A 17,539-nucleotide genomic window follows, 5' to 3' on the forward strand; every position below is an offset into this window, starting at 1 on the left:
GTAAAACCGTATAACAGGAGATGATGAGGCGAGTAAACAAAGCACAGCTGAGCGACAATACTGTAAATCCCGTGAAGTCAACACACACACACACACACACACACACACACACACACACACACACACACACAAACACACACACACACACACACACACACACTGCAATTTCACTTCATGAATTCTACAGGATTTGAAGAATTCCAACAAGAGAATATTATTCATAATTGATCAGTTTAATGGCCATAAAAAATTCCAGCATACACACACACACACACACACACACACACACACACACAATCTGAAAAGCAGGTGTACCTTAGAAACAGGCATCTGTGAGCCGGCCGTGCGTCTGAGAGGTAGCGAGTAGAAGTCGCAGCCTGTGTGTGTGTGTGTGTGTGTGTGTGTGTGTGTGTGTGTGTGTGTGTGTGAGTGTGTGTGTGTGTGTCTGTGTGTGTGTACAAGTGCACTCAGAGCCAATAGATGCTCTTTCTTTCTTTCCTTCTTTCTTTCTTTCTCTTTCTCGGCTACTGTCTGTTTCTTACTCTAATTGTCTGTCTGCCTGTCTTTCTCACACGTCCTGTCTCACACGTTTTATTACTAATCTTTTACTCTCTCCTCTTTCTCTCTCTCCCTCTCTCAGTATCTCTGTTCATTCATGATCTGTTCTCTCGCCAGCTCGTCTGCACTCTACAGTAATTACAGCGAGTACGGCTGCTGAGCCATTGGAGGGATAGAGAGGGGTGGAGGACAGGATAGAGGGAGGGGCAGAAGACGGGATAGACAGAGAGCAAGAGAGAGAGAGAGAGAGAGAGAGAGAGAGAGAGAGAGAGAGAGAGAGAGAGAGAGAGAGAGAGAGAGAGAAAGGCTGCGGTACCCCTGCTCTTCTCTCTCAGGAGACTCACGCTCCTCTGCTGGCTATTTTTAGCAGCTGTGAAATCAAAGCCCCGCAATGAAAAATGGGATCATGCCACACACACACACACACACACACACACACACACACACACACACACATTCCTCAATGTCTGTATCTGAAGTAAATGTGGGTCACAAACCATAACACATTCTCAAGGTCATTCTGTACAGCTGTCTTTTCCCGCCGAATTTACATTCACCTTATTCGCTTTGCACTGGGCCACAGCACTAACGCAGTGAACTAACCGCCGATATTACACATAAAAATTATATTGACGTCCACAACAATTTAACTGAGAATTACAACAGTTAAGATCTAGGCCTTCGGAGCTCCACCTGTTTCTCTCAATGAGAGCAATATCTTTTGTGCACTTTTCTGGCCACAAGATTTAGAATTGAAAGGATGGATGGATATGGATGGATGGATGGATGGATATGGATGGATGGATGGATAGATGGATGGATGGATGGATGGATGGATGGATGGATGGATGGATGGATGGATGGATGGATGGCAGGAAGAACCTAAAGAATGGCCAGATGGATGGATGGATGGATGGATGGATGGATGGATGGATGGATGGATGGACTGAAGAATGGACAGATGAATATGTGTTTTATACACCTAAAATCCATCTTTCCATCATTTTTGCAAATAAAATCTTGATAAGCTTCTAGAATAAAAAAAATAAAATAATCAAGTAAACAAATAAAGATATATTTTTGTAATGTTGTGTCATAGTTGTTTTACGTAGCAGAAGGAGGCAAAACCAAAAATAAGTAATAAAACCCTTGAGAAGTTACTGTTCCCACCACACACTGATTATGTATCTAGAACATCGTGTCCTGGAGTGTGGTGTGGTGTCCTTTTACACCACAATAATGTTATAGTGCTTTTTATCTGTTTATGGTTACATTTAAGTGTGGACCATCAAACATGTTCGAGTTTTAAATAGTCTTTCATCCACCAGATTATTTTTTTTTTTAAATAAAACTGTTCACTGGCCACATGCTGACTAACACACACACACACACACACACACACACACACACAAAGCCCTGACTAGCTGCTCTTATTAAACTTGTAATGAATATTGCCACACACATACTCACACACACACACGCACACACACACACACACACACACACACACACACACACACACACACATACACACACACACACACACACACACACACACACAAATGTCACCACTCAGATGTCACTCCCACTGAAAGGCACTTAGCGCTTACTTCCAGCCCGTATGAGGCCGACATTCGGCATCACGCTCTGATTTTTCGACATTTATAGAGAAAGATTTATAAATACATCACGCTGGAATGTACCGAGCGATCGCTTTTAGCAACTGAATAAATGACCTAGTGTCCTGCTAACACACAGGGCGTGTTGTTGCATAAGCTGTGAAACGGACACGGCACGCAACGCTTCCTCGTGGGCTCATGAACTATATATTCGTTACAATGTCTAAAGAGCTGAACATGCGTTCTCAGCTTCCAGGTCAATTTTTCAGCCGAGAGAACGCAATCCAGCTGTTGCCAGAGGTCAGAGAATGATGGCTTTGTACAGCTGGGTAAATTTGTCTTCCTCCTCGATGTGCCAGCTGACTTAATATCATCCAGAAGGCGATGTTTGGATACTCGAGTGTGCGATGAGGACACAGGCTTATGGCAGCAGGCCGCAAAAATGTGTGTGTGTGTGTGTGTGTGTGTGTGTGTGTGTGTGTGTGTGTGTGTGTGTGTGTGTGTGTGTGTGTGTGTGTGTGTGTGTGTTGGGGGAAGGGAGTTTGGTGTTAATGGAGGGGAATAATGACGGGCCTACACCTCAGGCACGTCCCAAAATAGAAAGAGAATCAGACGGAGCCGAGATTAATACACTCATGTTAAGTATTATATCTTGAATATGTACTAATAATAACATTACACTTCATACAAGTACATTTAAATATTGTGTGGAATTTTCAGATCTGATTGGTCAGAAAGGTGTCTCTATATTTTATTATTGTCTCTAAGGGGTTGCTGCTCATGTCCTCTTTATACCTGCCTGAGCCATTTCCTACTGAAGTTCTGTTCTGTTGGAAACCATGACCTGCTGCTGAAGACGGTTCTACATGAACAGCATAAAGATCCACAAGGTTACTGTGAAGGGTTCCAACCAAGATGGATTTGCACTGTGATTAATGTCAACACTACATTGGATTGCAATTGTCATAAACAGCCATGAAAAATGATGGAACTGTAATGAATGGACATTCAGTGTCACCCAGATGAGGTTCCTTTTTCATTCTGGTTCCTCTCAAGGTTTCTTCCTAATACTATCTCAGGGAGATTTTGCTCACCTCTGTCACCACTGGCTCACTCATTAGGGATTGGCACCACTTTGGGGGAAGTTGTAGCTCAGTAGTTAAGTCTCTGGGTTACTGTTTGGAAGGTCAGAGGTTCGTTCCCCAGTATTGCCAAGCTTCCACTGTTAAGCCCTTGAGCACTGTATCATGGCTGACTCTGTGCTCTGACCCCAGATTCCTAACATCACTGGGACATGCAAAGAAAGAATTTCACTTTGACAAGTAAAAGCCCCTTTACCTTATAAACTTACAGAGACTAATTGATCAAACAAAAATGTTTATACAGAATCTATGTATTTCTGTGAAGCTGCTTTGGGGAAATGTCCATGGTGTTAATATTGTCAATATTCACTGTAAAAAAAAAACATTTGCAATTGAATTGAATTGAATTGAATGAAATTTAATTGAAGGTTGTGGGCTCAAATCCCAGCATCAGCATAAATAAAAAAAATAAAAACAATATTCATTTATTTGTGTATGATTGTGTTTGCTTGTTTGTTTGTTTGTTTGTTTGTTTGTTTGTTTGTTTGTTTGTTTGTTATCTCTGATTGACCATGCAGGGAAAGGTATTAAGAAAGGAAAAGGATGGATGGATGGATGGATGGATGGATGGATGGATGGATGGATGGAAGGATGGATGGATGGATGGAAGGAAAGAAAGAAAGAAAGAAAGAAAGAAAGAAAGAAAGAAAGAAAGAAAGAAAGAAAGAAAGAAAGAAAGAAAGAAAGAAAGAAAGAAAGAAAGAAAGAAAGAAAGAAAGAAAGAAAGCTGGTTTGTGATTGCCTGTGGTGAAGCATGGTGGTGGTAACATCATTACATAGATAGATAGATAGATAGATAGATAGATAGATAGATAGATAGATAGATAGATAGATAGATAGATAGATAGATAGATAGATAGATAGATAGATAGATAGATAGATAGATTTTTTAGATCATTTTTTCAGAAGTTCTGATCCTCTTTATGTCTAAAGCATCAGCTTGCATTTATTGTCAGAAATGCAAAGTGCAAAATGGAAGCACAAGACTGGAATTTACCTTTTTTATTTTGATTGTATTTTTTTACAACAAATAAATGAATAAACAAAATTGTGTTGATGTTTTTGTGTTTAAGTGTTAGAAAGAATTGTATGTTTTCTAAAAGCTCTGTAGTTGTTTTTACGTATATCAGATGAGTATCGATATCGCTTGAGCTGATAAACCTTTTGTATTGTTATGAAAAAAATTTAAATAAACGCTCACACAATCCCTGCGCTTGTATGTACACAATAATAAACACAATAAACACAAAAATAAAATAAACACAAAAAAACATGGTGCCTATTACCTCAGACTCCAGGTGTGTTTTTGAAGCAAATCAAAGACAAGAATTTTACCTGTTTTATGTCTTCTTTCTTTTTATAGCTCTTGGCAATTTAAGAAGTGTGAGGGATTCACCCTCGAACCGCACAGGAGAGGGAACGATCGATGCAGCAAGACGAGTAAGATTTGACAAAATGTACAGGAGATGGTGTGGAAATGCAGCTCAGCAGCAAAGAGTAATAAAAGTATCAGGAATCATTTCTTTCTCTCGTGTGGTGTTCATTCAGCTTCAAAACCCCTGTTGATATTCATGCGTCGGTCTGGTGAATCATGCAGGGTTTTGTTTTTTTTTTTGGTCTACAGCCATTACTCACAATAAAACACAAAGTTCAGCTCGTATTGAAAGACCACCTCGATCTGGAGTTAGACTTCTCACTGATCTAACCACTTTATGAGATCCTGTCAAGCTCTGTGAGTCACTTCCTGAAGGTCGTAGTAAATAAGTAGTAAGATGTCACGTCAGGATCGAGAACCCTTTCCACGTGGGATCTCATACGCTTGGAGTGATATATAGAAACTCACGCTTCGCTCAAGGACAATATCTCAAATGGAAATCGCAATAAAAGCTTGATATTGGAATAATATAACATGATGATATACTGCCAGGGTAAAGAAGTCGGCGTGACGTCATGAGTTTTTATCTCCCGAGCGATCGGCGAGAAAAGCAAACATGGAGGACGAAGGGTTTATTTACAGTAGTGAGTGGATTAGTGTGTCGAGTTGTGTCGAGTGGAGTGGAGTGGAGTTGGAAATTTACAACAACATTGCAACATAAAAAGGATAAAAATAGCAACGTTTGCTCTTGGGATACGTGATGTTTGCACTGAGCAAACTAATCAAGAACTACAAAAACAGCAAGTCATGACCAAAACAAGCCTTAAAGGCAAACTTGAGCACTTTGTCACAATGGAAACCAGCAGGTGAAGATGGAAAGAAGGAAAACGTTTATACACGTAGTATTTAAGTTACAATGGAGATGCGTTCCAATGACCCCAGTGTAACTTGAAAATATTGTAAATCGAGACATGGAGTCTTAGTTTTACCCAGGAGTCTTAAAGAATGGTGATCAGTATGCGGTAGTATACTGTAATTTGTTAATATTTATCAAATGACAGTACACAATTAAGCAAAACATTATACTGTAATGTATAAATCATACAGTATATATGTATGGGGCATTGGGCTCATTGACGAGCGCCAATTCACAAGTGAAGAGCGAAGCAAGATGAAATGAGCAGTAAGAAGCACACCTGTAGTGATGAGATGCTTAGTTTCAGTGTCCTGCAATGGCAATAAAAAGGAGAGAGAAAAGAGCAAAAATTTTGCTTTAAAACACCAAACAAAAGAATACACAACCCAATGTATCGTACCGCATACAGGCTGCTACGTTTGCCTGCCACAGAAAGTTTAAATGTTTTTACAATTTTGTCGTACCGCTGTCGTCATCATAAGATCAAAAAATCGTAAGTGGAACCATCATAGCTGAGGGACCGCCTGTAGTTAGATCACAACCCTCGTTTCCACAAAACACTCCTAAGAGGAAACCCGGTTCGGGTTCGATGCAAATTCTTTAATTGTACAGTAGAAAATGTTAAAATTAATGATGGATGAATCTATAATTGTAGGCAACAGATTATACACCTGTATTCAAGGGAGGGATCAGCGCGTATCTGGCAACATGGGGGGTTAAGTCAGCCATGCAGCAGAGTCACTGCTTCCTGAAGCCTTTTACTCTTTTTTCAGCATTGGACAATAATTCAAAAGCAGCATTATGTGATTTTTAGTCATTTATAGTTTCATTGAATGTTGTAGAACACCCAGTGTTTCCAGTGTTCAAATTCTCACTCATACGATTGTAGTTGTAAACGCTCTCATTCCTTAACTACGAGAATATTTTTTCACTTCCAGCTTTCTAGTGGTTAGACTCTGGGTTACTGATCAGAAGGTTCAAACCCCAGGTTCACCAAACTGCCACTTTTGGGGCTTTGAGCAGGGCCCCTCAACCTTCTATTCTCCAGGGTCGGTGTGAAGTGGTAGCTCTGTGGTTAAGGCTTTGTGTTACTGATCGGAGGGACATGGTTCAAGCTCCAAGATCATCAAGCTGCCACTCTTGGGGCCACTGAGCAAGGCTGTTAACCCTCTGTGCTCCAGGAGGTGCTGTATCATGGTGAACACAGCTTTCCTAACATCGCTGGGATTTGTGAAGATAGAATTTCACTGTGCTGTAAAAGCACATGTGACAAATTTAAAGAACCTTTCTTTCTAACCTTTACCAAAATGCTCACACTGGAGACTCCTTCCTTAAATGTTATGTTTCATGTTGAGGAAAGTCAGGATACCAATGATTTTGTGTTCAGTTATGTTAAAGCAGCTATAAATATCATTCCCCTCCCCGAAATAGAGTTCCTTCTCTCAACTTATGGTAATAAAACAGAAACCATTAGAACGCTGGAGATTTCTTCCACAAAGTTAAATCTTCTGTTCAGAAAACTTCACCATGTACAGTATAAACGATTTTTAATGCAGCACCCCTGCCGTCCCCAGTCCATAATCAGTAAATGATTTAGAAGGGAAAATGCAGAGAATCTGGAAAATATGCAAAAAAGGCTCGGCCAAATGCATCATCCTTTATCTTTTAACGGAATGATAATAATGATTAGAGATTTAATTCTGCACTGATCCTCCGAGTCGCTCTGACGTCAGACTCACGTTAGTCACTGATGTCGACCGGGGAGCGCTAATATCTTGCGTCAAGTGCAAACAAAGGAACGAGAGAGAGAGAGAGAGAGAGAGAGAGAGAGAGAGAGAGAGAGAGAGAGAGAGAGAGAGAGAGAGAGAGAGAGAGAGACTGATTTGGGAAGAGATGGATTCGGGGTGATGAGTCAGGTGATTAGTGAGGGGAGGACACACTGATTCTCTCCCACAGAGAAAACACAGGAGAAAAGAAAGAAAGAGACAGACAGACACAAAGAGAGTGGAATAAAAGAGAGAGAGAGAGAGAGAGAGAGAGAGAGAGAGAGAGAGAGAGAGAGAGAGAGAGAGAGAGAGAGAGAGAGAGAGAGAGAGAGAGTCTCAGGGCCTCAGGATGGGGTAAAGAGATGGTATCAGAGTGAGGAGTCAGCTGATTAAGGATGAAAATACACATTCTCTCCAACTGAGGAAATACAGGAAGAGAGAGAGAGAGAGAGAGAGAGAGAGAGAGAGAGAGAGAGAGAGAGAGAGAGGCATAGTCACAAAACTGTCACATGACTTCATTTTTTCCCATAAATAAACCAGAGAAAAAGAAAGAGGGATTGCCCATTTCACCTAGAAAAGGTATCATGAATACCACTAATAAGCAAAACACACACACACACACACACACACACACACACACACACACACACACACACACACACACACACACAGCAATGAAAACAAGCTTATCCATAGCATGAGTCATGTGACTGTATATCAACTGTGCTTAGAACTCATCAAACAGAAATGCAGACAGACGGTTGGAACTGAAAGACAAGAGAAAAAAAGAAAAAGAGAAAAGACCTAACATTCGCTTCGTGATTTAAGCGCCGGTCGATGAAACGGACGCTTTAGAGCTTCTCTCTTTCATGTAAAAGCAGGATGGGAGGAATAATTAAGGGCAGGTGTTGAAGAGTGAAAGCTCTCGGCATGGTGATGAGACACGGCTTCACACGGCTTCATACGCCACGTGCCCAGACGTTCCACTGATGATATTATACGTAAGAATTTTTTTTTTCTTTTTTTAACACAGTTTTATGCCATAGAAAGAAAGTGATAGTTGAGAAAAAAAAAGTTCAGAAAAAAAGATGGAAAAAACAGTGAGAATGTATTATCCTATAATGGCATATGTTTATATAATGTACAAAAATCATATAACTAAATAATAATAATAATAATAATAATTATTATTATTATTATTATTATTATTATTATTATTATTATTATTATTATTATTATAAATCAGCTAAAATGTATGTTTTTTTTCTGTATTTTTATTTAAAATAAAATAGAGTTCAAAAGGTGGGTCAAAAACCTGTTGAGCACTAAATAAAAAAATTTAATAAAAAAACATCACAGACGTAGACTAGTTTCTGAAGCTCACAATGAGCAGGCAGAAGGCAGTAAGAAGTCTGGGGTTAATGTGGATGAGACAGAGGGAGTCAGTGATGTAGACGTTCCTGATCACATGATCATCATCATCATCTTTACTCTGCTTGTGTTCTATATGATGGATGTTCAGACTGGATACATTCATTAGGTAACAAAATTTTAAATTCTTTCTTTCTTTCTTTTAATTTTTTTATTAATATATTAATATGACGTGTGGTTCCAGTGGTACCAGTGTGACACTAAAACAGGTAGCAGTAATGGTGACTTTTTACTGAAGTACATGTCAGAGCTCAAACTTGAGTAAAAAAGTATATATATATTTATATATAAGAGTTATATAGAGTGTGTGATGGAGTGTGCAATGGGACAGTGTGTGTGAAGTGTGTGTGTGATGTAAGCTGTGTGTGTGTGTGTGTGTGTGTGTGTGTGTGTGTGTGTGTGTGTGTGTGTGTGTGTGTGTGTGTGTGTGTGTGTGTGTGTGTGTGTGTGTGTGTGTGTGTACCTGCTCTGTGTGGCTGAGTGTCTCTCTGCATTCCAGCTGAAGCTGCGTTTCAATGTTATCACTCAGACACTGACACACTCTCTTCTTCTGTTCCAACGAATACGCCTCCAAGCTCAGGAGACAATCACACTTCTAAAGGGACAAAGAGAGAGAGAGAGAGAGAGAGAGAGAGAGAGAGAGAGAGAGAGAGAGAGAGAGAGAGAGAGAGAGAGAGAGAGAGAGAGAGAGAGAGAGAGAGATTAAAAGAGGGGTCATTAATAAAAGAGGATAGAAAGAGAAAAAGAACAGGACATGGATGTAGACCAACAGAGACCAAGAGTTATGAGGGATTTTTTTGTTTGTTTATTTTTTTATCCAACTCTGTCGTCTGTCTCCCATTCTTTCCTCCCCGAGCATATGAGCTCTACACAATGCAAAAAAATGAATATTACAAATTCTTGCCTTGAAATAAAGTAAGTGTGTACACATGGAACAAGCAGTTCATTTTTTTAGCAGGTTTCTTCTGAGTTTTAAACACAAGCCTTTCCTGTTTCTATTCAAACAAGAGCAAACGTTTTAACACCAACGGATCTGTGTATTTATACATCCAGGCTGTTTTTCTTGTCGTCTAAGAGCTGCTCTTGGACATCAAGAATCCTTCACACATGACTTCACATGGCTTTAGAATTAGAGGGTGAGCGTGCACTGTGACATTCAAGTCCAGTTATAGCCTCAGCTGGACAAGGTGAGCCAAAGACTAAAACATCTAATAGACCTACAGGAATATAATAGAATAACAAATCAGGAGAGTCCAGGGTTTGATGGAAACACATCAATAAAAATTGTGACAGACGGATGAGCAGAATGCAAGATAATGATTTGGTGGAAGGATAAGCAGCAGAAATGATTTAATGGATCGAGACGCTCGCCTATTCATGCCGCAGCAATCTTTATTCATTTGAGTTGTCAAACAAAAATACACTAAAATGTCTCCCCATGCCAAAAAATGTTAAGTGTACAGGGTTTTGCTTAAAGGCCCAGGAGTGCAGCTTAACGGTGTTGGGATGTAAATGTAAAACCTTCCAAATAAGAGGTCCAACATCATACCCATTGAGCTACCACTGCACTTGGTGTGGCTCCACCCCTTTTCTCCATCTCATTTGTAAAATGTTTTTTATTTTAGATTTTTTTTTGCAACAGAGCACATCCGCCTACTACTCATGAACCCGCTGCCTCATACATACATACTTTAAAGGTTTATACACTAAGGTGATGTGTACAATATTGGCAAAAAAAACCCTAGAATTAATTTTATTTTATCGATAATGATAATTAAACCATATTTTGCTGAGCGTGTTATTGTGCTGGTACTTTAAGAGCCGCTGACTTGTAACATGTTTGATATTCTTCATATTCTTTGTGGTGGTCAGTTTACAGCAGTGACACAGATTCATCTTTTTCAATAAGTTTAATTGGATTTTTAACATTGACGGCCATTTCTTTTACCTTGATAAAGCCATTTTTTTTTCTAATAATGTGCAGCATCTTTTAAATCAAATTCTTACATTTAATCGTTCAATTAAAAAAATAAGGCATTTTGGCTGCAAATGAAATCAGTATTTTATAATATTATAATAAAATACACATTTATAATATAATATATTTTAATGGAAAGAAATGTCACTTCATGTGATATTGATTAACCGTATGAAATTATATACATGTACACATTTTCTGCCCCCAGATCTTTAATTTTGTGTTCCTTCTGAATGCATTTTTAATAAACTGAATAATGAAGGATGAATAATGCACTCATGCACTCTGTAGGTGTGTTTTGTATGGGTTTTGCGATATACTCGGCAATGTCAAAACTCACATCGTTAAAACAACATTTGCGATATTATCGTAGACGATATATAATCATGCACCTCGACATTACGGTACTGTAAATTGTTTTGTTTTGCTAGATTATATAAAATGCTAAATCAATATCAAATGACAGTACACTACCCCATACTGATCACTATTCTAAAAGACACCTGTGAACTTGATCATCTGCGCTGATATAAAAGAAGTATGTAAGTTTGTAATTAGACATGAAAAAAAAGACAAATAAAAAGATTTTGACTGAAAAATTAGGTCTTTACAAATCCATGATAATTACAAAGTAAGAGAAACCGAGTCAGAGCCACCCTTCGGGGGATTAGCGCTATCAAATGAATATTAAATTTGATGAGCTAAACCGACACAGAAAACTATTTTAGGCACCTCTAATGCTATAATCATTCCCCTGCTGCAGTAATTCTGTAATTGCAGAGTTTTAATAGAGCGCATTCGAAGACAAAAGGCTCGAGGGTGAAATCAACAACAACAACAAAAAAGACAAAGCATTGCAGTGTACATTCATTATGTAAACCGGGAAAGTTGACGCGGAGCTGCAAAGCGATCAATATTGTGACTAAGCAAAAGAAATTCAAAATAGCTGGTAAACCTGCAGAGGAAAACACTACAGAGAGGGGCATTAATGAATGCTTCATTGACCAAAATAATCTATGCTAGGAAGCAAAGCAAACCAGGAAGTACAAAGCTGAATGTCTTCGCACCGTGGCAGGAATTTCCACGTTGGAACGTTGAATATCTATTACTATAGAGACTCGTCTTTGTTCTCGCGAAAATGACGCAAGCAAGCCATCATATCCTAAAATAAAATCAAAACTAATTATCTGGCCATAAAAACACAATGGCACCATGAGACAAGACTATTACACCATGTAATGAAGCTCAAACTCTGGCTCGCTGAAAATGAATCAATCCTCAATCAATCTTTTTTTTCTATCTCATCATAGTTTCCGATGTCTTGAGCCCGAGCAATGCTGCGAGTTATTTGTGCTTCAGGGCTGCTGACGACAAAAGGCCAAGAGTCATCAATGAGTGGAGAGAAAACACAGAATGAAGGAGGGGCCAAGATGCAGGGATGATGAAATGCAGTTGTCTTAGCGGCAGGCCCTGAAATCGATACGAGTCGCTCGAGCCGATTTGTCATTTTAATGTAATATCGGAGCTTGAAATCTGGTCCTGGAGCCCGAAGAGTAAACTCTTGTACATGCCCAAGTGTCAAGGATCAAAACTACACAACATCCATCCTTTCTTTCTTTTAAATTATCATTAACATTGGACTTCTATTCAGAAGGTCATGAAATCAAATCCCAGCGATCTCTCCACACCAAGTTGCCACAGCAGGGCCCCTGAGCAAGGCCCTTAACCCTCACTTAAGGCAATAAGGTAAGAGCAACTTATGAATATATATATATATATATATATATATATATATATATATATATATATATATATATATATATATATATATATATATATATATATATATATATATATATGTGTGTGTGCAGGAAATGCAACGTTTTCTGTCCTGAAAGAGTTTTCATAAAGTGATGTTTAATTAGTCAATTTCTCTATAAAACCTAGAACCTAATGAGCCTCAAAGAAAAAAAGTCTCAAAGGAATTTAACAGTAAAACACTGTGCAGCTGTACACTAATCTAGGAAAGAAAACACAAGGAAAGTTCTAGCAGGTCAAACCCCCAAGGGCTAATTTAATGCAATCAGAAATGGGAGATAGATAGGTAGAATCCAGTGTAGTATGTCCCCAGTAGATAACCTGCTAATCGTGCTTATTTGTTGGAAACTCAGATCAAAATAAAGCCATCCATCCATCATTTCCATCAATAAATTCAATAAACACATTCAGCCACCAACAGTAATCAATAGTGCATAAACACCTCAGGCGACATATTCTTCACTGGCTGCGCTCACAGACAAATATATTGTTCTATCATTTGGAAATTCGGAATAAATCATCGATCGATACATCATACATAATACATACAATATGGCAGTAAAGAAAAATCAATGCTAGCATTCTGTCGGATTGTAACAAGTAGCAAACATTAGCCATAATATAACCCTCAAGTCTTTAATGTCCTTCTCAGCAAAATATATCCGAAATCTACTTCCTTGTGGAAAAAGGCGTAATACAACAACCTGCTCAGACAAATTTATATGTATCATTATATTAAAGTATTAAAGTTCAAGTGCTTTAAGTGTTTATACATGTCAGTTTCTTGTTTTTTTGTTTATTTGGTTTTAAAGTCAGGTTAAAATGAAAAAAAAAAGGGGGGGGGGGCAAAAGTTTTGCAATCACGATTAAAAAAATGTAAAACATCATTCTTTTCAACAAGAAATAAACTTCAAGATTCTTTTAAGCTGAGTTGGCCAGAAATGCCCAACATTTAAAAGTTGACTCAGACTCAGACTCAGTGTCTCAAGATGATTGAGGGTATCGTAATCCTCCACATAGCTGAGATGACTCTGGACCATCCGCAGAATGAAACACGGCTGCAGCGGGACAGCCGATTCCCAAACGTCACATAAAAACTTAAATCTTCCCACAGAAATAAAACATTCCATGTAATAAATATGCAAAAGCATCTATGGATGACCTTGTGGTGTTGAGTGAGAAAATTAAATACTTTACAAATACAAAGAAAGTCTGCAAACAATTTTAATGCACATACATACAGTTGACTGTATCGTCTTCTTCTTTTGGCTGCTTCTGTTAGGGGTCGCCACAACAGATCATACGTCTCCATACCACTCTATTCTCTACATCTGCCTCTTTCAAATCATCCACCTGCATTTCTTCCATTACCACATCGATAAACCTCTTCCTTGGCCTTCCTCTTTTCCTCCATCCTCAGCATTGTTCCATCAATATACCCCATGTCCCTCCTCATGACCACATGACCAAACCGTTTCTATAGCACCTCTTTCATCTTGTCTTCAAAACGTCCTACCTGCACTGTTCCTGCTAATCCTGTCCATCCTCGTAACTCCAAATTAAAATCACAGTGTCTTCCACTCTGCCAATCCAAAGAGATCTCTGCCTCCTGTCCTCTTGACTTTTTGTCAGTGACACTGTCTCTGAACCATGCAACATAGCAGGTCTCACCAAGAAACTTAGAAACTTATTCAGTTTCGTTTTCATTGTCATGTAATGCGGGTATAAGAATGGTTTATTAATACCAAAGGCTGAGGAGTCCGAATCAAAAGGCAGAATCAAGGACATGAAACAGGTAAGGCGATCAACAAACAAAAAAGGTACGAAACCAAAACCAAAAGGAGATCAAATCTGGAAAAATTATAAAAATAACCCAAAAGACTGTAATATGTTGCAAAGTGGCTTTGGTATTGGTGCTTTATACTTGTCACATGTCCTTTACAGCACAGTCAAATTCTTTCTTCAAATATCCCAGCAATGTTAGGAAGCTTGGGTCAGAGTTTAGGGTCAGCCATGGTACAGCACCACTGGAGTACAGATGGTTAAAGCCCCAAAAAGTGTCAGCTACTACTATGATACTAGGGGTTGGAACCCCTGACCCTGACCCTATCCTTAACTATTATGTTATCTCTTCCTATTGGAGACACAGGGGTATTTAAAGGGAAGGTGGTAGCTTAGTAGTTAAGGCATTGGATTTTGGATCCAAAAGTTGTAAGATTAAATCTTAGCCACACCAAGCTTCCACCCCTGGGCCCCTGAGCAAGGCCCTTTACCACATAATTGCTCAGTTGTATGGATGTGATAAATGTAAGTTGCTGAGGATAAGGGCAACTGCCAAGTGCCATTAATTTAAAAGCAAACTAACTACAGGCTTAATCATTAACACCTGGGGAACAAGAGACTTAAGAGGGTAAATAACCAATGAGAGGACAGGGGTGGGGCATATCATGAGTGGTTATAATAGTAATCTATGTGTCTTATGTGTTAAGGTTAGAGTTACTGGCAAAGCCAATAAGATACACTCACTTAATTTTTGAAAAATTTTGTTTCACTCCACCCCTGGACTCCATAGCTAACACATAATGTACTTAAACAAGGATAAAAACAAGCTAGAACGCATTGTACCGCAGTGTTACTGAGGTCTTGCTTTTGTTCTCGGGCACAAGGTGTGGACAAATACCTCCACTTTCAACACAGAACTCTAAAAGCTGACATTTTATATAAAGGATTCCCTTTACCTTTAGAAACAATCTTCCTTGTGCAAATGTATGATTAGTGCCGAGGATGCCAGACTTTTTAGCAGACATAAATAAACCAAAGCGCAAGTCCTGCACACGCCTCCGCCGCTCACAGAAGTGTTTCTGTGCAGACAGAGAGGAGGAAGTGTGTGTTTATTTATTTATACTGGGTATAAACAAGAGACAAACATAGTCGTAGATGTCCCACACACTGACATCACTTCCCTTCGCTGAGAATGACTGATGCAATAGCAAAAACACCTTAAGAAGCGGAGAACTTCCTTCGCCGTAACTGCCTCAGGAGTGTAAAAAGTGCGTGTCTACTTCTAGAACATTTGCAGCTACTTTCCCAGTGTTTTTAAGAACAGCACAAAGATGCAAAGAAATAACTAAAACATCATAGGCAACTAATAAGATGTTTATCAGAAGAGAGCAGAATGACTTTTGGGTACTGGCTTCCTTGGTGCCCCCTCCAAAACATTTCTGCATTTGGTTGTACCTACAGTCATAGCACAACAGGTTCCTCAAAACTTCTTTCTAGATAATTTCAGGAATCCTTTTTTCTTTCACAAGAAAGTACTTTAATTAATCCCCTTGCACATCAATACAAATCTTCCAGGGTTCCTGCCACTTCTGGAATGTGTCCTGGAAGTCTTATTTTGGAAGTGCGTCAATCACTTTTTGTGATTTGCTCTGGATCTCTGCCATAGTGCCAGAACGGCGACCTTTGAGCTGGATCTTCATCTTCGGCAAAGTTTGCAGGAGATCATGTGGATTGTTCTTTGACAATCATCATGAAGAAGTTGCTGAATGGTTTTAACATTTTCGGGGGTTGAGCTCGTCAAAGGTTTTACTTCTTGAAAGCTTTATTAGGGAACCCTATTTCAAGTAGTTTAAAATATATGAATATACCTTTTGTCATAACCTAAAACTTCATCAAAAGGGGGTCCCTCAAGGGTTCTCTGTCCAGCAAATGCTAGTTGTTACTGTATTTTATGCTGGAGTTAAACTGACAAGTGGGCGTGGGGGGGTTTGGGAATTAAATTGTCTAAAATGTTGCTACATATTCTCTAAAAGCACTGTAAGAATTTGCCCAAGGCATAGGATGAGGGTAAGGGTCATAGGTCACATCAAGAAAAGAGTTGCAAGGCTAGAACTCAGCAATTTCCCATGGCCTCCAAACAAAACCAGCATACTAGACATGACTACTGAATTAATAATTTCTGCTCAGTCTAATTTCTCTCTCATTTCTTTTTTAGACCATGTAAAAATGATTTCTCCTGTAGAAACAAAAGAATAGACCAAATGCAATTTCACTACCCCAGGGGTATCCTTGTATCAGAGTAAACGGTGCACTTCATTTCCAAGTGTTTCTTGTACAAGGTCAATATTCTGTGTAAGCACAGTCCCTGTGCACTGTTCCTCAGGGATTTATAGTGGCGAATGCCAAATCTCAAGTTTATTAAGACTGGAAATAGCTGACCTCAGTCTCCAGCGGCTCTTAATTTTTAAAAAAACTCTCAAGCTTCTGGTCTCAGAGGTAGCCACTTATTTAGAAACAAGGTCACTCTAGCAGCATGTCAGCTTTGGTTTGGTCTGGCTTAATCAAAGGCCTGGGCCCAATTTGACAAGCACTTCTGGGTGGATGGAAGCACTTCAATCTAAATGCCAGACATTGCAACTTTGGTTGAGAGCTAAATTATGTAATAGATCAGCAAAACCCTGTCCTCGAGGATAGAAAGAATGCCTCTTGGCTGATTTGCAAGCGGAAGCAATTCTAAATACCAAAGTTCATGTGACACTGCTGTAACCAAAAGGCATACCAAATAATTCAAACTAAAGTTAGGCTCTTACACAACTGCTGGGTTATAGCAGAGGGGGCAAAATATCATGTTACATTTGCAAAGGTATCTGCGGTGCAATTTTTAGAACATGATGTCAGACACTAAGTCACGAATCTGTTTCAATGGAAGCATGAGACCGACACCCTACGCAAGTGAGTGACAAGTAACCTTGGGAAAATGCAATATTTCATTTTCCTTTATTTAGCACATGGGAGAAGTCAACAGGTTTTCAAAAGACCATTGTGCCCTTTGAACTGACTAAGGTGATAAATCATTCAAACCAGACAAGATTAACCTTGATGATAAAATAGTGCTGTCAATCTGATAATCCACTACAATGTGAGCTAATTGGTG

The 17,539-nt window shown here is 39.1% G+C and overlaps 1 protein-coding gene across 6 annotated transcripts in view; it reads right to left on the reverse strand.

The window, feature by feature from the left end:
• rgs3a (regulator of G protein signaling 3a) overlaps positions 1-17,539 on the reverse strand; it is a 131,507-nt gene that overhangs the window by 61,655 nt on the left and 52,313 nt on the right. For 5 of the 6 annotated variants that reach the window (XM_083531257.1, XM_083531256.1, XM_083531254.1 and 2 more), the window contains one exon: positions 9,271-9,402. In XM_083531257.1, coding sequence (XP_083387383.1) covers positions 9,271-9,402 — 132 coding nt within the window. Of the gene's footprint in view, positions 1-315; positions 687-9,270; positions 9,403-17,539 lie in introns of those variants that run through there. The other variant, XM_083531258.1, reaches the window with a different exon arrangement.

Source organism: Silurus aristotelis (genome assembly GCF_946808225.1).
Source record: "Silurus aristotelis genome assembly, chromosome: 26".
Lineage (NCBI taxonomy): Eukaryota > Metazoa > Chordata > Actinopteri > Siluriformes > Siluridae > Silurus > Silurus aristotelis.